The sequence below is a fragment of the Castanea sativa genome, chromosome 1 (genome assembly GCF_040712315.1).
Source record: "Castanea sativa cultivar Marrone di Chiusa Pesio chromosome 1, ASM4071231v1".
NCBI classification, from domain to species: domain Eukaryota; kingdom Viridiplantae; phylum Streptophyta; class Magnoliopsida; order Fagales; family Fagaceae; genus Castanea; species Castanea sativa.
Genome location: NC_134013.1, coordinates 16168518 through 16188381, shown reverse-complemented (window position 1 = coordinate 16188381; position 19864 = coordinate 16168518). Strand labels below are relative to the sequence as shown.

General features: G+C 35.3%; 3 protein-coding genes across 6 annotated transcripts; 2 read left to right on the top strand and 1 right to left on the bottom strand.

The window, feature by feature from the left end:
- The first annotated feature begins 1331 nt into the window (after positions 1-1331).
- LOC142616876 (protein FAR1-RELATED SEQUENCE 5-like) lies at positions 1332-7753 on the top strand. The gene is made up of 2 exons (XM_075789636.1): positions 1332-3699; positions 7275-7753. Exons 1-2 carry the CDS (start codon positions 1564-1566, stop codon positions 7437-7439), a joined length of 2301 nt encoding a protein of 766 aa, XP_075645751.1. The 5' UTR covers positions 1332-1563; the 3' UTR covers positions 7440-7753.
- Positions 7754-8542: 789 nt separating this feature from the next.
- LOC142616886 (cyclin-dependent kinase B2-2) lies at positions 8543-10679 on the top strand. The gene is made up of 8 exons (XM_075789643.1): positions 8543-9001; positions 9181-9322; positions 9434-9495; positions 9587-9698; positions 9805-9898; positions 9992-10061; positions 10162-10300; positions 10390-10679. Exons 1-8 carry the CDS (start codon positions 8766-8768, stop codon positions 10480-10482), a joined length of 948 nt encoding a protein of 315 aa, XP_075645758.1. The 5' UTR covers positions 8543-8765; the 3' UTR covers positions 10483-10679.
- Positions 10680-11467: 788 nt separating this feature from the next.
- LOC142621856 (protein PIN-LIKES 3-like) lies at positions 11468-18148 on the bottom strand. 4 transcript variants are annotated; one of them, XM_075795224.1, is made up of 11 exons: positions 18027-18148; positions 16628-16799; positions 16291-16370; positions 16040-16164; positions 15051-15172; positions 14436-14687; positions 13634-13726; positions 12913-13013; positions 12469-12521; positions 12180-12365; positions 11468-11976 (listed from the first exon to the last, which is right to left on the bottom strand). In XM_075795224.1, the coding sequence occupies exons 2-11, from the start codon at positions 16760-16762 to the stop codon at positions 11852-11854; spliced, it is 1272 nt and encodes a 423-aa protein (XP_075651339.1). In that variant the 5' UTR covers positions 16763-16799; positions 18027-18148; the 3' UTR covers positions 11468-11851. The 4 variants fall into 4 exon arrangements, with proteins under 4 accessions (XP_075651339.1, XP_075651340.1, XP_075651337.1 ...); XM_075795225.1 differs by having other exon boundaries at positions 16628-16802; positions 18027-18115; XM_075795222.1 differs by lacking the exon at positions 18027-18148 and adding an exon at positions 17504-17625.
- Positions 18149-19864: the final 1716 nt, after the last annotated feature.

The following is a 19864-nucleotide window of genomic DNA, read 5'->3' as shown; positions in this document are numbered from 1 at the left end:
GGGTGGTAGGTGCAGGGTCTTTAATGTGGAGGTGGCAGCCTTTATCTTTGACATTTCTTCAACACCGGTGCTTCTGGGGCATTCTAGGGTTTCCCCCTTTTAACCATTGGCCTTAACCGTGTCATCTCCTAATCTTTACTACGAAATCCCGAGTTCTTCGGTGTCCATCCGAGGGTAAGTTCACCCTCGGCTGGATCCTCTGATCCTCGGCGTATGGGCCGACCCATAGTACTAACAAATTCTAAACCCAGGAGCAGGTCGGCCTTCCTTAACACGGCCCAAAAGGCCCACGTTCTCATCAGGATCTTTTTGCCCCCCACAAGTACAAAAATCAAAAAGTCTAGAATAAATTAATCGTAAAAAAAAAAAAAAAAAAAAAAAAAAAAAAACTTCACAATAATTTTTTTTTAAATGGAAAATTTACATTTTATATCTAATAATATCCTTACAAAATTTTTTAAAAAGTTAAGAAAATATAAAAATGATTATCAATAATATTTAAATTATATATATAGAAATTATATCATGCATCTTATTGTATATTTTTAAGTGTATCCATGTATATGTATAGAGTTACAAGCTAGTGCTTAATAAATAAAAGTTTACTCACATACATGTATATTATTCAATTTACTTTTTTTTTTTTTGAGAAATATACACACACATATATATAGGGAAGAGGGATGAGATATTATTCTATTTACATTAATATATCCCTATTGTGTACCAAATGTTAGAGGTGTTTAAATAACAGTATTTAATGTTTAAATACCCTTAATGTATTTTCATAATACTTTTTAACCCTACGTATTTTCACAACACTTAAACAACATTACTAAAAATTTCTAACCAAACAAACCTGATTAGCTAAAAATTAACCTGCTAAAAGTAGCTATAAGTCTTATTCAGTGTATTTCTTCCCCCATTTTCCATGCGAAATATAGAAATTACCCTAATCAATTTCACCAGCCTCTCAAGAGTAAAACAAATCTCACTGTTGTATGAATGATCCCATAGCATTGATCAGTAGAATTTAAGTGGGTCGGAAGCAACGAGTCGATGACTATAACAAGTAGCTTTTTGTCTTTTCTTTTTTTCATAATTAAAAAAAAAAAAAAAAGGAGAGAGAGACTGTAGTGTAGACTTGAAGACTTGTTAGTGTACTAGTGTCAGTGTGTAACAAAAAGAAAGCTGTGTCGTGTGGCAGGAGATCAGTTCTAGTCCTATGGAACAACAAAGTTTGATATCTTTCTCTCACACCCAACACTTTTTCCCCAAGCTGAAAACCCTCAACACCCCAATTTCCCTCCTCAACTGAACAAACCAGAGCTACCACTCTCTCTCTCTCTCTCTCTCTCACCAAAAAACCCATTTTGTACAATCAATCTCTCTCTTCCTGGTGTTGATAATCTGCAACTTTGGGCTCTCTATTCACTCCTGATCTCCCGGTCAGTTAGCTTTCTCTCTCTCACTCTTTCTCTCTTACTTTCCAGCACCCACACTGTTTGTTGCTATAAAAATGTGATAATTTAATGGAAAAGTTAGAAACTTGTTAACCCAGTTATGGATTTTGAACCGCTGAACATTGAAAATGAGGTTATGGAATTTGACGCTAGTGGTTCTATGGAAGATGACACTGCCACACTAGACGTAGAAAACCACGATGATGACTATGAAAGAGATTACAATGATGAATCATTTGAGAGTTCTAATCCTAGTATGTCTAATGTGCTCTTGACCCACAATGGGGAAGAACCCAATCTTGAACCTTATGAGGGTATGGAATTTGATTCCGAACAGGCTGCGAGAATTTTCTATAACTCGTATGCCCGGCGTATTGGTTTTAGTACCCGGGTCAGTGTTTACCAGCGTTCACGCCGTGATGGCTCCATCATATGCCGTCAAATTGTGTGTTCCCGTGAAGGGTTTCGTCGCGAGGGAGGTGAAAATAGGTCTAAGAGACAGCGGACGATTACTAGAGTTGGGTGTAAAGCACAGATGACTGTGAAGAAGCAGAGTTCTGGGAAATGGGCTGTGTCAAAACTCGTCAAGGAACATAATCATGAGCTTGTGCCCCCCGATAAGGTGCATTGCCTCCGGTCACATAGGCATGTATCTGGCCCTGCTCGAAGCCTGATTGATACTCTTCAAGCGGCTGGGATGGGCCCTAGTGGGGTGATGTCTGTGTTGATCAAAGAATCTGGTGGAATTAACAATGTTGGTTTTACTAAAGTTGATTGCCAGAATTATATGAGTAGTAGCAGGCAGAGGAGTCTAGGGAGTGGGGGTCAGATTGTTTTTGACTATTTGAAGCAGATGCAGGCTGAGGATCCTGATTTCTTTTGTGCAGTCCAGGGTGATTTTGAAATTTTAACAGGAAACATTTTCTGGGCTGATCCAAATTCAAGAATGAATTATAATTACTTTGGAGACACTGTTACATTTGATACAACATATAGAACTAATCGTTACCGAGTTCCTTTTGCTCCATTTACAGGGTGGAATCATCATGGACAGCCTGTATTGTTTGGGTGTGCATTACTCCTTAATGAGTCAGAGTCCTCATTTGTTTGGCTATTCCAAACTTGGCTAGCTGCAATGTCTGGTCGCTATCCCATCTCAATCACGACAGACCAAGACCGGATCATACGGGCAGCAATTGTGCAAGTGTTTCCTGAAACCCGTCACCGATTTTGTAAATGGAATGTGTTAAGGGAAGCTCAAGAGAAGTTGTCTGATGTGTATCACGCACGTCCTAATTTTGAAGTGGAGTTCCAGAAGTGCATCAATGTGACAGAGACAATCGATGAGTTTGAGTCATGTTGGGAGTCCCTTCTTCAAAGATATGATCTTGGGGATAATGAATGGCTTCAGTCAATGTATACTGCTCGCCACCAATGGGTCCCAGTATATCTACGGGACACATTCTTTGGGGAGATGTCAATTAATCAAGGAAGTGATAACATAAACTCATACTTTGATGGCTATATAAATGCATCAACTAATGTTCAGGTGCTGATTAAGCAGTATGAAAAGGCAATTGCCACTCGGTATGAAAAAGAAGTAAAGGCAGATTATGATACGATTAATACTTTACCAGTTCTAAAAACACCATCTCCCATGGAAAAACAAGCAGCAAATCTTTACACAAGGAAAATATTTATGATATTCCAAGAAGAATTGGTTGAAACTCTTGCTTACCCTGCAACTATAATTGATGATACAGGATCAGAAACTATGTACCGGGTAGCAAAATTTGGGGAAGACCACAAAACGCACTTTGTTAGGTTCAACATTTTTGAAAAGAAAGCCAGTTGTAGCTGTCAAATGTTTGAATTTGCAGGTATTATATGTAGGCACATATTAGCAGTATTTAGAGTAACCAATGTTTTGACACTTCCAACTCATTATATCTTGAAACGGTGGACAAGAAATGCAAAAAGTGGGGTTTTGTTGGATCAGTGCACTCTTGGATTGCCTAGTGATTCTCAAGAGTCATCTGCTGCTCGTTATGACAATCTACGACAAGAAGCCATCAAATATGTAGAAGAAGGGGCTGAATCTGTGCCTATTTATAATGTGGCGATGGCTGCTCTTCAAGAGGCTGCAAAGAAGGTTGCTGCAGCCAAGAAGCATGGTTCTGGGGTTCATCAGAGTGCACTGGATAATGGGAGTCCACAGCTTCAGTCTTATTCCTTGGTATGTTCTTTTCTCATAAAAGATATCCTCCCTTCATGGCCTCTGCATCATATCGTCTTCTGATCCCCCCCCCCCCCCTAGTAAACATGATCTACTTAATTCATTGAGTCTTTTCTTCAGTAATCTTCCTCTTCCACAGGAATAAGAGCTGATTTATTGCTAGATAAAAATGCTGCTTTATTAGCATGAACCTTGGATATGTCCTAATACCGAACTGTATTATTATTTGTGAGGGGAGTTTATTCTCTACTTATGTTTCAAGAACCTCAGCGTTTGTGTCTATTGTTTATTCAAGGTCTGTAGACTGATGAAACCAGAACAGCTACAAACAATCATAAAAGTGTGGATCCATTGCATGGATCCTGAGGGTTTAGAGATGAGACAAACTTTTTTTTTTTATAGGTTTAAAGGTGAAACAAACTAAAACTAAAGTTATAAAAAAAAAAATCCCCTACCCATGCCTCAGCAGTAAGGGAGAGTGCCTGGACTAACTGTAAACCTAGAAATCTCTGGTTCAACTCCTAATTGAGGTATTTTGCAATTTACCCAATGCCTGCTCAGTGGCGGCATGTAGACATTCGGGGTTTGCCCCTCAGGGGGGGTCCCACTGCCCCATACCTTGAGGGGGTTCCTCGTCATAAAAAAAAATAAAAAAAAATAAAAAAATAATAAAAAAATAAAAAATAATAATAATAATAATAATAATAAGAAAAAAGGAAAAGGTTATAGAGAGCAGTATTCTAAGTTGTCACATATTCTACTGAATATCTGATTGTTATCTCCTGACTAAAAGTTAGATTATGAGGTTTGAAAGTCCTACTACTGAACCGTATTATTATTTGTGTGGGTACTTTGTTCTCTACTTATCTTTCAAGAACTTCAGCGTTTGTATCTGTTGTCTATTGAAGGTCTGGAGATGTCTTTATGTGGGTTGATGAAACCAGAATGGCTACAAACAAACATAAAAGTGAGGACAAACTAAAACGAAAGTTATAGGGAGCAATATTCTAAGCTGTCGCATATTCTACTGAATATTTGAATGTAATCTCTTGACTAAAAGTTAGATTATGAGGTTAGAAAAAAATTGCATCAAGAAAATCGGCTATTTCTATAATAGGATCAGCAGCAGGCAATCAAGAAATTTTGTATTCTTTGAACTCTAGATACATCTTACTCTATGTATCTGTTTGAGTTTTCTTTTGAAGCTTTGCTTCTGCCTATTATTAGCATAACAGCAGATAAGCAACCCCAGTGTAGGAAAAAACTTTTCTTCCTTCTTGACATTGTTGCTTAACAATGCTAGAAGATATGCCGTTCATGGATAATGCATTCCTTTATGGTATTATCTTTTTACTCTTTACATGTAACACTTGATTCATATGAAGGAAGGAATCCTTGGCTGTATGTTATGCTACAAAATTTACTCTTAGGGGAAATTTTGTTTACTGAAAGGTTTTCTTCTCCAAGTGGGTCTGATTTGGACCTGACTTGACTTTGTCCTTCACACTTCAAAGACACAGCTCACCAAAACTTGGGGCATTATTGAATGGGTTCTTGTGAGATATATGCTGTCAATCATTATAAAGTATCTATGTTTTAAATAACCTTTGAGAGAGAAATTAAAAAAGATTACTTGATATACACTATGGTATTGAACATGTTCCTGTCATTTAGGAGTGGATTAGGTCATTTTGAAGTTGGAAGTGTGGTTTGAGTACTTTTGAGAAGTATGCATGTTCAGTTAAATTTAGATGTGATATTGGTGTGGAATTTACTTGGAAGATGTTCGTGTGTTGGTCAGTTCAGTGTGAAAGATTATATAGATAGTTGTTTGATTCAAGTGCTGATTTATCTGCAGCATCTTCATGGAGTGGCCTTGGTATTTAGAGTAAATAAAGGAATGGAAATTTAAACCTGCCCCTGCAGGTACCCACCCACCTCTCCCCACCCTACCCTGCATAGCAAATGGGGTGGGGACGAGAGTTAACTTTTTCTCCTGTACCTACCCCACTTATATTTCAACAATTAAAAAGTATTTTTTATACAGGTTTTTTATAAGGCATATATATGTACATTAAGCCATCAAACTTTAAATTTATGTTGTCTTTTGGCATTGTATTATTGTATTTATATTTTTATGTTTTAAGATTTAAATTGTTTGTGTTTTTTAATTGTTGAATTGTTATGTTTTAATTGTTCTTGTGTTTTTAAAGACTTGAATGGTTATGCTTTAAGAAGGTTTTGTAATGTTAGAACTAGTGTTTTTTTTTTATTTTTTATAAATGTTTTATGTTTTTTAATTTAATGTATGATATAGTTTAAATGAAATTTTAATAAACTGTGTAAAAAAAATTGAGTGAGGCAGGGCGGGGTGGGTGGCCTCTAGGACAGGGCAGGAGGGAAAAAAAACTTTCCTTGAAGCAGGAGTGGGGCAGGGAATAGGATACCAGCCCTGTTATCATCCCTCCATTGCTTGTTGCATTTCAAACTTTTGTAATTGTAGACAAAGGAATGGTTTCTTTTTGTTCCTTTCTCTCCATTTTTGTCTGTCTTTGCCCTCTTTATTGGGATAGATGAATGAATATATTAAGGTTGATGGACAAATCTGGTGGATAGAAATCACGTAAATCTCACCCACAGTGGGTTGATCCTTAGAACTCCACGTTTCCAAGGAGAAGTACCACTTTGCTACCAGACCATTGTTATTGTAGGAAATGTAATCTAGTAATGCTGTTTTAGGTAATATAGTCTGTGAAAAAGACAATCATTGCTGGTTCTAATCACTACATGTAAGTCGAATAAAAAAAAATCTTGAGCTCTGACTTCTAAATATTCAAGATTCCTTAAACCTTCTGTTCTTATCTTAAGTTCGTTTTCTCTTCTGTGCTGCTGTTATCCATAGTCAAGAATATAGTAAGTTTTACAGCTTGCAAATTTTCCAGAGCTTTGGCATCATTTGCATGCATTGGAGATAAGCCTAGTACCAGGGGAAGTAAGTATGATGATAATGAAGATATTGGATGTTCTGTTTCAAGTCTATCATAGTTTGAACAGCTTTGAACTCATGGCTACTGGTGTTTATTTTCTTTTCCTGTTCTCTTGACTGTTGCTATTCATTTATATCTCTGTTGAAAAGACCAACTCTGGTATAAAATCTCTTGTTATTTGTATAATAAATGTGCTTGTCATGAGGATTTGACTTCATTGGTATGGGACTTGTAGAACTGATCAAGTTCATTCAACTGTCAAATAAGATTCTCAAACCTCAATTTTCAAACTCAAATGAACTTATCAATATAAAACAAAAAGGTGAACAAAAAAAAAAAAGGTGTAATCTGTTGGCCAAGTCTCAGCTAATAAACAGGAGTCTAGAAGATTGTCCAATAAACATACACTCTGAATCTTCAAAAATCAACTCGTATTATACCTCTTCAATAATTTGTATTTTGGAGCTGTTTGTGTGCAAGAAGTGGCTTTCTTCATTCTGGTTATTTTTTGCATTTAATTTGTTTCTTATATGTGCACCTGTGTCTCAATTTAAATTAATTTATAGTCTTTTTGTTTCCCTTTTGTAGGATCAGGACAAGGAAATTCAGGCATTGACTGCTGAGTTGGAGAATGCAAGTCAGCAATGTGAAGCATATCGAGCAAAACTGTCAGCTGTTTTGAAAAACTTGGAAGAACAGAAGCTAAAGATATCAGTTAAGGTTCAGAATGTGAGGCTCAATCTAAGAAGTTAACTTTTCTGGTTGGTGATGGGCTGGTGGTGCCATTTCCATCATCATTCACGTAAAATACATGTAGCAACTGAAAACTGTCTTAGAAGGCTGTAAAATACATCTAGGAAGGGTGCATGCACTTAGTGCTCACTGTTAACATATTTGTTTAGTTACTAAAAAGAGGATATAAATTTTTCCCCCTAGTTTAGGATAGTCATAAGCTATGTGGACTTATATTTGGATGTGACCATAGAATAGTTTCTGTAGTGGGTGGTGGTGAAAGTCGAATAAACTGTGATGCGCTTTTATAAGTTAGTGATCAGTTCCTTTGTTCTTGTAATTTTGGTGATGCGCTCTCAAATGAGGAATTTCAGGTGGAGTTCATTAAATTAGAGGTAGAATACCAAACTATTTTTCGACCTCTGGAATAGGTATTGGCATTATTGCTGCTTGTTATGTTTCAATGTGTGCACTTACGGCCAAGCTTTCGGGTATAGAAAAATTTCGAGTCCGATTGTATAATGGCGCATTTCAACGGAGAGATGGGGACAAAGGGAGAGAAAAAAGTGAGTGCGACCATAATGTAGTAAAAATAGTGTACTAGGGCACCTTTTCTCTCTTCCATTCTTTCCCTATCTCGACCTTAAGGTGGGAGAGTTTAGTGGTTAAGCAAGTTGTATGCCTCACCTTAGTATTTGGGTTTAATACCGGGTTGGCGAGGCCATCTATCACGGGGGTTTGTCATGGCAGAAAGTGACGCTTTTAAGATAATACATTTGGGTTTATTTTCCAAAGTTTTGAATGGAAGGAGATGAGGGGGAGATAAGAGAAGAGGAAAGGAAAATAGAAAATGACTAAAAATAAAAATGTATTAATTTTGGTATATTTGTTACCATGTATTCACACCTTTGAAATGATAAAACTCCTGAAAAAACATTTTTCGCAAAAATCCATTTTTATTTTGCTTCAAACACCGTATTGATTTTTTTTCATGAGCTAGAAAATACTCCATTTGGGGTTTATTTTCAGTATTAATAATGATGGGCCGTCCAGTTGTACCCAACCAATTAAAAAAGGAGCATAGGCCCATAAAAGTACGAGTAGTGATCTGATCTGATCTGGACAAATTTTCATTTTGAAATTCAAAAAAAAAAAAGTATCCGTTGAGCAACGATCAGAACTCCCACTCCATTCCACGCCCCAACCCTACTTTTTTTCCCCCAAACCGTTATAAATATCGAAATCCCTCACTTTAAGCCCCCCTGTACGTACATTTACATTTTGAAAAAAACACAGAGAGAGAGAGAGCGTTAGAGAGAGAGAGAGAAAGAAAAGAAGCGAAAGGAAATGGAGAAAGCAGTTGGTGCGACTCGTGCGGTGTCGGCCATGGAGGCGTTCGAGAAGCTAGAGAAAGTAGGAGAAGGGACGTACGGGAAGGTGTACAGAGCGAGAGAGAGAGCCACTGGGAGAATCGTAGCCCTCAAGAAAACTCGTCTCCACGAGGACGAAGAAGGCGTCCCTCCCACCACTCTTCGCGAGGTCTCCATTCTCCGCATGCTCTCTCGCGATCCCCACGTCGTCAGGTTCCAATTTCCACTTTCCCAATTCTAGGGTTTTTTTTTTTTTTTTTTTTGGATTCTTGGTTTCTTGAATTTCTTTTCTTTCTTGTCAGATTTCTAGGGTTTTTTAGATTTTTAGATCCTTCAATTTTGTTAAAGATTGAAAAAGATTGTGTTATTAAATTTTTGTGATGAAAAAAAAGGTTGATGGATGTGAAACAAGGTCAGAATAAAGAAGGGAAGACTGTACTGTACTTGGTGTTTGAGTATATGGACACTGATCTCAAGAAGTTCATTCGGAGTTTCCGTCAAACTGGAGAGGACATTCCTGCTAATACTGTTAAGGTTAATTATTCTTAATTTTACATTTGAAAACTCTTTTGTGATTGTTCATAGTTGTTTTTCTATCAAAGTCTGTGTTCTTGATGTTTGGGGTTTTTTTTTTTTTCAACGCAGTGTTTAATGTTCCAACTCTGCAAGGGTGTTGCCTTTTGCCATGGTCATGGAATCTTACACAGGTTTTAATTTCATCTGAAACAATTCATTCTCAAATTGGGTTTTTTTTTTTGGGTAATTAATTGGAATCAACTGTGTTTTTATGATACTCAGGGATCTGAAACCCCACAATCTGTTGATGGACCGAAAGACGATGATGCTTAAGATTGCAGACCTTGGACTAGCTCGAGCATTTACTGTGCCAATTAAGAAGTATACCCATGAGGTAAAAAAAATATGACAAGTAATTAATCAAACTATTTTTTTTTATTTGTTCTTTATGCTTGATTAACAAGTAATTAATCAAACTTTTGTGTCATGGCTGTTGTTAGATATTGACTCTTTGGTATAGAGCTCCTGAGGTCCTTCTGGGTTCGACCCATTATTCTACTGCTGTAGATATGTGGTCTGTGGCTTGTATATTTGGTACACATCCCCACTCCATGAATTTGTTGTTTACCAAATTATATTACTTTTCCTTAATGTGTGATTAATTGATCTATTTTGTCTGAATTGTAGCTGAACTTGTCACAAAGCAAGCACTCTTCCCAGGAGATTCTGAACTGCAACAGCTCCTTCATATATTCAGGTTCAGTAAAGACAACAACAATCCATTTCTAATGGCCTCCCTGGTTTCTATATAATGATGTGTCCTCATAATTTTTTCTTTTTTCTGGTTTCTGATGCAGGTTACTAGGTACTCCAAATGAACAAGTGTGGCCTGGGGTCAGCAAACTAATGAATTGGCATGAGTACCCACAATGGAGCCCTCAAAATCTGTCAACATCTGTGCCTAACTTGGATAAAGATGGACTGGATCTGCTAGCAGTAAGTTGGTTGCTTATAATTTGGCATTGAATAAATTTAAAATGTTTATTTTTATGATGATTGACACTCGCTTGACACGTGTTTTGCAGCAAATGTTGCAGTATGAGCCCTCAAAGCGGATCTCAGCAAAGAAAGCTATGGAACATCCTTACTTTGATGATCTGAACAAGGACTCTCTCTGAACAGAGCTATGTGGATGAGAAATCTTATTTTGGCTTGTAACAGAAGTTCTGTAGCAAATTGTATCTGCTTCCCTCAAGCATACTTCAAGTCATGTTAATTGTGTTTGTAGCACGAAGAATCTGTTCTAGACAATTGCTCAACCTTGCTTATGCAATTCTAATGACAATATGGTTTGCTTATTATATATTAGTCCTTCCAATTAGAGTTATCTGTTGGAACATTTTAATATTAAATAATTAAAATGAATAAATTTTATAACATAAATGTAAAGATGTGAGAGTGAATGTGGAAGATGAGGAGTTAGTGAAAAATGTTTAATCCCACATTGAAAAGGAGAGAGACTATTTTGTTCTTTTTAATTGTGGTGATTAATGAGCTAACATGAATTGTCTCAAATATTGGGCCAGATACGTGCGCAAGGGGGAGGTGAAAGGTGGAGGTGTCAATGAATCAGCACCTTGGATCCTCCTACTTGACAGTCCATTCAGAGTAATTACCATATCCGTTGGTTCCTTAAAGAGTAATTTTATAATCCACATCTCGCACTTCAATTGACTTTCATTCTAATTAATCTTTAGATAGAAAGTCATATATCCCAAACAAGTTTGATGTTTGTTGAGGATCCATAATTGATCCTAAAATTTTTGGGCTGTGGTTGTGAATTTTGATGGTAAAGCAAGTTTTAGTCAATTATTTTAGTGCATGTTGTATTCATATTGACAGTTGATTTGTATTTAGTTATAACAACAAAATTGGAATTTTTGGAAGACAAAAAACTTTGTGCAAACTAATAATGGCTTTTAGTGCTTAAGAAAGTCATATATGATAGTTTGTTAAACGCGAGCATGGAAGGAAGACAAAGCTACAGGAACGAATTGATAATGCAGATTCTCAATATTATCTTTGGGGGGGGGGGGGGGGGGGTGGTTTTTTTAAGAAATTAGTTGCGTAATATAATCAAGAAATCTGACATGATACACAAAATTTGACTAAAAGATTAAAAATATTAAATTGAAATCACCTACTGAGCAGATATAGATGTTAAATCACCTACATCACACAGCCGGTACACAAGTTTGCTTTTCTTTTTAATGATAATAACTGCTAACTTAAAGCATGAAAACTCATTAAGGAAACAGTGGCTCTCTTTAACTTTCTCGACTTTTTTTTCTTCCATGCTCAAAATACATTAATTGAATGTGAATATCAAATACTATATGAGTAACACAAAACTTTCAAAATTTTGTGGAACTACAAGGGTCGATCAAATCTGCTTTGAGCTACACGCAGCTCTCTCTCTGAATTAAAAATCTGCTGCAAATCTGCAATGCCTGGAGGTGGAAGTCATTTTAATGAAAGGCTGAGACTTCAAGACACAAGCCACATGAAGAAGGTTGACCAAACAGTAAGTGACACTGAAGCCAAGGAATAAGTCCACAGCATGATTACAGAACATTCACTCTCTCCGGTTCCAAACAATTGAGTGATAACTCCTGCCATTCAAGGATGTCAAAAATCAAATATGGGAACAAAGCAGCCAGCCAACTGAGTGATTTTAGAAAATTCCATTTCCAACTAAGCTTTTAACAGATTTGAGTCATTTTTTAATATGTAATGGTGGATTCTCTACTTTTAAGTACCAAAAAAACAGTGGTAAAACTGTAAAATTGTTGTGAAATTGCTCTAAGTTATATACCTATGTTCATAGCAGGAGGGACTGCATATTGGAGCAGAAGAATAAACTGATACAATGGATCAGAATGCACCAAACCAATTTGATGTGCACCTCTAATGACGAGAACCCCTGTCAGAGGCAGAGCTATATAACGAACAACTACAATGCCAAAGATGAGGGATTTACTAATTCCTGACCCATGCAAACCTGAAGAAAAAAAAACCAATATCAATTACAACTTTACTATTGCCAATGAGAACGAAGGTCCAACAAAAGTCAGGCTAATCTCCATATCAGTTATTAGTATTACCTCTGAGAAGATTTCCACCTACTATTAGAGTGAGAGCTGGGATGGCTCCATCACTGCAGTTATAGATTAATTCAGAAGCTTAGCAAAAGGGAGAAGTAATATCGAAAAATTTCTCATTACAGAAAGTAACTATGTAAATACAATGAGCCAATTAATTGTAGAGAAAATCCAAGTTAATGTGTCATATGATGCAAATAGTTTGTGTAGGCCATAGAGTTAGTGACTTAGTGTAGCAAGAACTCTCAAAATGACATATAACAACACCATTATATTTGAGGATTGAGATTTGAGAGTGCACATTATATAAATGATATGTGCTAAGTTCTACAAACAGATGAAAACCATTCAATCTACCGACACTAGTGGTTATCTATTATCCTGCATCCTGAAACAAAATCATGACCAACTTATTTAGAGTTTAATAGATTTTTTCTTGTCATATACCCCAACAAGGAAGCAGAGTCTTGGATCACACGAAGAGGAGCAACTTCACCAATCAATAACTTTCGGATCTCAGGGATGAGTCCAACCGTGAACCCAACAATCTACACAAGAAAAGTGCATGAGGTTAGTCCACATATCAATAAATTATCAAAAGCTTCAATTTATTCAGAAGCCGCCATAGCAAGAAAACCAATCAACACTAGCCAAATCATAAAGAATTCATGGCCAGGATGGACATGCTTGGGCACTTAAGAATGAAGTCCTGTTTTCTTGTTCAATTTGGGGGGAAAGTGGCTTCAGACATGATCCTGGTCCTAATTCCAACCTCAAATACATTCAGTTTGAACTAGGATGTTGCACATGGCTTGTTTCTCTAAAAAATTGAAAATTTATTCTATACAGAAGCAAGAACCATAATAGATCTCCTTCACCAAGTTGTACACTCCAAGGAGGCCGGATAAAGTTAGATTTGATCATGACAGGCTCATTTAGAACTGGAACTAGTCTAATGAAATGGTGCTAAAAGTACATCAAGAGGAATGAAATGACGATGATAAGTTGAGATCAAACCACTCCTGTGGTTGAAGGGGAAAATATTGTCTTCATATAAAATTTAGTCTATATCATGACAGGTTCATTAGGACTGTACGTACCTAATCAAAGAGTGCTAAAACGTACGTCAAAAGGGATGAGATGATAACAATAAGCTAAAAGGTCATACCGCTCCAGTTGTTGAAGGTGCAAATATTGCCTTCAGATTAATCTTTTTAAACAGCTGTGCTAACTTTTGCTTTATTTTATCTGCGATTGCAACCTGCAATAAAATAAATATTGAGATTTCAGAATGCTGCTTTCATTGAAGAGGAACAAATATGATAGCATAGTTTTATCATATCACAGGCAGTGTGAAGTATTTACTAGATCTACCACAACGAATCAAATAACAAAATCATATAGGCAACTTTATATGTCAACTACTTGGGGATAAAAGTTATAAAAGAAAATCATTGTTATGATGAAACTTTTCTTTGAAAAAAGTCAATCTCATCATAGGCTGCCAACATGGCTTCCTGACTGAGTCAGGTGATCTAATAATACAATTGAAACTGTCAATACCAGAAAATACTTTCCAAAAGAAAAAAGAAATAGAAATGTTTCCGCATAATATAACTAATTAGAAGTAAAGCTCTCTAGTCATTAAAACAAAAATAGAAAAAGAAGTCCACCTGTAAATAGTCATTACCAGGTAAATCTGTATTCAGAATTACTTTGATGAGATTAAAAAAAATCCAAATCAAAATTAGGTTCTGAAACTTTAGTAGTGAAGGTCTATACCCTTTCATGCCTCTTTCACAGTTTTGCACAAGAATTCCTTAAATTAGGTTCTGAAACAGTTTTGGTGAGCTTTGCAGTGAAATTGAAAAATGGCAAAGAAAAGCCATATATAACACCTCACTAGAAGATAATATAAGTAATTCACAGAGAAAGCATAGAATTCATCATAAATATGATGCTGGAGCAACCTCAGATTTTGTTACAGTTCTAGCGCAGGGCACTGAATGTTGCTCTTCATGGTCCTCAGTTATTGAGTACTCCTTGGGGACCTCACATATAGAGTATTCCTTGGTGGAAGAAAGTAGTGGCTCCGTGCAACTCCCCAGGTCTGAGGTGGAGGATTCTCTAGAGATGTCCTTTCCTCCGGATTCTATGGTGATTCTCCTTGAAGATAGCCGAACAATGTTATACACATAAGACCACAAATAAATGGCTCCTATCTGAAGTATCACAACAAACAATTCCAATATAGAAATATATGTGGAAATTAGTCTATTATAGTTAAACTGGGCAAGATGTACTGAAACAAAGTCACAAATTACACATATATTGTACATAATAAATATGATTATTCACAACCAGATTTAAATATTGTCTCCTCAGGAGATACCAACCACAACCCATCCAAGAGCTGGCCTGTGTGTACTGAATTAAAGGTGGTTATTATATAGTAAAAGTGCTTATAAACACCATGTACATTCAAGAAGCAAAAATAGCTAAAATCCTTCTCCCTTGAATTCCATGAAGATTGAAAAGAACCTTCAGTCCAAAATGATATATGAAGCAAATGAAAAGATACATACCGCCATTGAAAGTGAAACATAAGCCATTCCAAACTTATGACAGACATCAGGAGCTCCAAATGGCCCTCCTTTTTCTTTACAAATAGCTGGGATCATAATAAGAAGAATGTTCCCCAAATTTCCTATTTTTATAAGGAAAGAAAATGTTTGTCAATGATTTACAAAGTGGTATATATTTAGTCAAACAAACATTGGAGCATTTTTTGAAGATTTTATACAGTGTTTTCTTGAAGCAGCTAATGCAGCTATGTTTCATACCAAAGAAAAGAATTTGGGAAACTATTTATGCAAATAGGAATATATCCTGCTTATTGCTTGTTTTCAAGGTAAGCAGCTGTTACAATCCCAATATCCTTGGTCAAACTAACCCATCATTTCTGCAATGAGCCAATGGTAAGTAAAGCTCATAAGCCTTCACAAGCTATTATAGTGATCCAGTTTTTGACAGTCAGCACCAATGCACCTCTCCAATACATAATTGGCCAACTAGAGTTATAATAGAAAAATATTAAAGGAGCTTGATTAGCAGTAGCAAGACATCTAACTTTTGTTAGGACATAGAGCTTCCTGAAGTCCCTTCCCTTAAATAAGAAAGTCCTTGTACACTCCAAGTGACAGAGAGACATCCTTAATAATTACATTTTGTCACCATCAGCAAAAATGAGGCTGATAGATTAAGTTTTTGCTATGGTGAAAACATTAACTCTCAATTCTGGGTGAAACAAAGAGTTAGTGGTCTTAGTCTTCTCCTTGGTATCTTTCAGCACATAGGTGAAATTCAGTAGGGGAAACAACAAACTTGTAAGAAATTATCCATGACAAAAGTAATAACCAATTTGACGATGGGATGGACAATGCTACTTTATTTTCTTTTTATTTGAGTCCACGTAACCATTTAAGCTGTACTTTCTAAACTATATTTAGTTGCATTTAACATAGAAGTTGAAGCAATCTTTTCAAATACAAGTTAGGATCTTTTATATGTTTACCTGCAGCACAACAACCCACTACAAGGCCTCTCAGGTGTGGAGGGGCTCTTGTAATTACGACAAGAATCCATCCAAGTAATGAGCCAATAATAAATGTGATGAGGATATTGATTGGCATGAACCACCTACACATTCAATCAAATTTACTTCAAAATACTATAATTCTGATGCTAAAAGGGTGTCAAATATTTCCCAGGGAAAGCTTTGGCATTGATTAAATGAATTGATGCAGTGATTAGAGTGTAACTCACAACTTAAGCATGCTCTCGCTCGTTATTGTTTTAGCAAGGTTGGTGGACACAAGGGCTGGATTGAATACATAAAATACTACCTGTTAAACATTTATAAAAAAAAAAACCCACTAAGAAACTGAGCAGTGCATTGGATAATCAGAATGTATGTCTCACCATCTCTACAGCTTGATTCGATAATGCTTACATAACGACATAAAACATAAATAAGTACCTTTCCTTTTTGTTATCCCAAAACAAAATCAAAATTATATGTTCAGATGTATAATTTTTCAATATCATTTCTTCCATATGTTACAAGTAAAACTAACATGAACTGAATAAATCAACAACTCACAGTATTTAAATGCTTCCTAGCGTCTTCCCCCAAGATATCAACACTTTCTAGGGCAAGATAAGACCCTAGTGCGGTTATCAATAGCGTTTTCAACACCGGAATTGATGCGGTGATGAAGAGCTCCAAAATGCCCATGTTGAGATCTCTTCACAACTCTGAAAATGACCTTCACCTGCTATATATATAAAGCCAATATTATGAAAAATGCCTTGATAGTTTAAATTATATCTGAAATATGCTGTCAGAAACTGAATTGATTCGTTAGAGATAATGGGGCATAACACAACGTTGGCATTGTTAATCTTAAACAGAACAGGCATAAAACAAAACAAAATGCCATTCCTACAAATTAAACCCAACAAGCAGATGCCATAAAAAGCAGAACAGATTAATGAGTGAATCACATGATTCACATGGCACTCTTTAGACTATTTCAAAATTTTCTATACAAAAGAGTTCTCTTAAGATTTTCTTGCCACGCTTTTATGAAAAAGAACTGTACATTTGCACCGAATATATCACAAGAAGTCAAGAACATGTATGATGTATGTTTGACAGCCGTGAAACATTCATTAAACTATTGCTAAAGATTAAACAACTCCTGCCCAAAACATGCGTAAAGGTTAAAAAAAAGAAAATGATTACTGACATGGAAAAAGTTAAATGTTATACATTCATTTAACCTGAACCCATATATGTTTAGCTTCAGGAGCTTACATAAAAGAATGATTGAACAAAGCTAATAAGAGCTGGCACCAAAAGTCGTTCTGAATCAAAAAACTTTTTTCTGAATTTCCAAACAAGAAAGATTCAGAAAAGTTTGCTGTCATATGACACACAAACTGTAAACCATGAACAGAACAGAACAAAACACACCTTCAAAATGTCAAGAGACCCTCCTCTTCCTCTGTGTCAATCGACCCTATTTTTCTCCCATGCAATGAACCCCACGTGTGTGAAGAACTCAATGAAGCCAATTCCTACGCCTTATTAACTTTACTTTTCATGAATGTATTTAAGAAAAAAAAGGATAGATATGACACGTAAGACGGGGAAAGACAAACTATATTTAAATGTCTATCTGATTTACCATCTTAAATAATGAAAAAATATTGATTAAAATTGTAATATTAATTGTGATTACAGGTAAATTTAAGACAATTGTTAATAAATTATTTTTAAAAAAAATTTATATCACTTTTATGGGAAGTTGACAAAACTATCAAAATATTAAATTATTTTTTTTTTTTTTTACTCTTTTCTTATAAAATATTTTCTGAAATGGTTTATTAATAAACACTCTTAAGGCATTCATTAATATTTCCTAATTTTTGAAACATAAAAAATATAAAATGAATGTGTTGACACATAAGCAAAAACAAAGACTTATCTCTCTCACCTAATAACTCGTAGGAAGTGGTAGCAAAGTCCAAAGACCAAAATGAACTCCGAAAAGAAAGTAGCAGATGAATGATCTCATATGTGTGTATGTGTTGTCTAGTATATAAATGGCAAATAATGTCACAGATGACAACAAATAAGAGACGCGTAAAATGTTTGTAACACGATGGGCATCTGTTTTTTCTGTTTTCTGTGGAGCAAATTATTAGAGAGAAACCGCCTACTTTCTAGTTGCCATTTGCGACCGCCGACTCACACCATGATACCTACTTTTCTTCATTTTCATTGTTGGAGTGATTTGTAGAGACATTTTATTGTACGAACAATAAAATAATAAATGTTTATTTGGGATCGGCTTATTTTATTAAAATTGAAAACTGTAGATAAAAGTAAGGTAAAAATACTATAGAAAAAGGTAAAAATTAGTTGAAATACAATAGTGGGTCTCATGAATAGTATAGTGGGACTTATGAATAATAACAAAAATAAGCTAAATAGTAAAATAAGTTGGCAAAAATAATCCATGCCAAATGCACACTAAATATTGTTGACAATTTTTTATATTTCTTATAAAAGTTGTGTCAAAACTTGTCAACTATTATTTATTAACAATTGCCCTAAGAGTATCCATTAACGTGATCCTTCATTATAATTGGAGTATGGTAGGACTCTTGAAAAACTTTAATGCACATCTTTAAAAGATTACAACTTGTGATTAATATCATGCTCCCAAATTTATTAGACTCAAAAATAATTGGGAAGGCCAAAAGCTTTTATCTAGGGATGATAATTTTGCTTCGTTTCACTCCAATCTACCATGGTCCATTCCTCTACATCATAAAGGTGATGGGTGGGGATGGATTGAGATTTTTGCCTCACCTCTTAGGGCGGGGCAGAGGCTAACCTGCCTTGCCCCACATATATTTACAAAAATGCTCATGTTATTAATTTTCACAACATTTTCTTAGATTTTTTGTATTACAAAGCATTTAAATGTTTGGATGTTAAGACTTATTGTTTATATTGTTATATTATCTTGTTAAATACTTTGTACTAATTTTATTATTAAGTCCTTAGTAAAAATTAGTTTGATTTGATGTAATCAATTTAATTACAATTTCAAGTTTGATTTATATTATTGTAACAAGTTTTATTAAAAGAAATATTGTAATGGTATAGGGGTAGGCAAATTAAAATGGGGTGAGGTTATTTCTTTAAAAAAAATGGGGTGAGGTTTTGCAAGGTGAGGTGAGGGAGGAACGGGGCAAGGCAGTTTGCCTCAACACATGAAAGCAAAGCAGGACAAGGCAACTACCTTGTAGGGTAGGTACGAGGCACCCATGATCTAGTTTGCTCTACCCCATTGCCATCCTTAATTGTAGCTTCTTCTTTCTTTATTTTTTGAGAAGGTCCTTATTTGTAGCTTGTTGGCACTTTTCAATGTTTCTAAGAGTGACATCCACGGTGCAAATATTCCACTCTTAACTATCAATTTTTTTTTTTTTTTTAAAAGGGAAAAAATATTTAGGACAAAACTTATATACTTACCTTTTTTGTCTTTAATTAAATTCAGTTATATTGTTAGATTGAGCGTAAATAATTTTATTTTCTAAAAGATAATTAAATTTAATCTTGTGATTTATTAATCAATACAATAATATAGTAGAATATAAATGAGGAATCTAAAATATAACACTAAAAAAACTATGCTTAAGTTTTGCTTAAGTTTTGTCTAGATAAATAATGTTTCAATGTAAACCATCAAACTTTTCCATAACCATTCGATTTCAATTTTTATCACTTTATTGTGGAGTGTATTAACAAAGACTTCTACGT

Bases quoted from the DNA above. Each gene is read 5' to 3' on its own strand.
- LOC142616876 (XM_075789636.1), top strand. From the start codon at position 1,564: ATGGATTTTGAACCGCTGAACATTGAAAATGAGGTTATGGAATTTGAC. The intron at 3,700-7,274 runs GTATGTTCTTTT...TCCCTTTTGTAG, and splicing joins AGCTTCAGTCTTATTCCTTG to GATCAGGACAAGGAAATTCA.
- LOC142616886 (XM_075789643.1), top strand. From the start codon at position 8,766: ATGGAGAAAGCAGTTGGTGCGACTCGTGCGGTGTCGGCCATGGAGGCG. The intron at 9,002-9,180 runs GTTCCAATTTCC...ATGAAAAAAAAG, and splicing joins CGCGATCCCCACGTCGTCAG to GTTGATGGATGTGAAACAAG. The intron at 9,899-9,991 runs GTACACATCCCC...TCTGAATTGTAG, and splicing joins GTCTGTGGCTTGTATATTTG to CTGAACTTGTCACAAAGCAA.
- LOC142621856 (XM_075795224.1), bottom strand. From the start codon at position 16,762: ATGGGCATTTTGGAGCTCTTCATCACCGCATCAATTCCGGTGTTGAAA. The intron at 15,173-16,039 runs GTAAACATATAA...TTATAAAAATAG, and splicing joins AGTGGGTTGTTGTGCTGCAG to GAAATTTGGGGAACATTCTT. The intron at 14,688-15,050 runs GTATGTATCTTT...GTGATACTTCAG, and splicing joins ATGTTTCACTTTCAATGGCG to ATAGGAGCCATTTATTTGTG.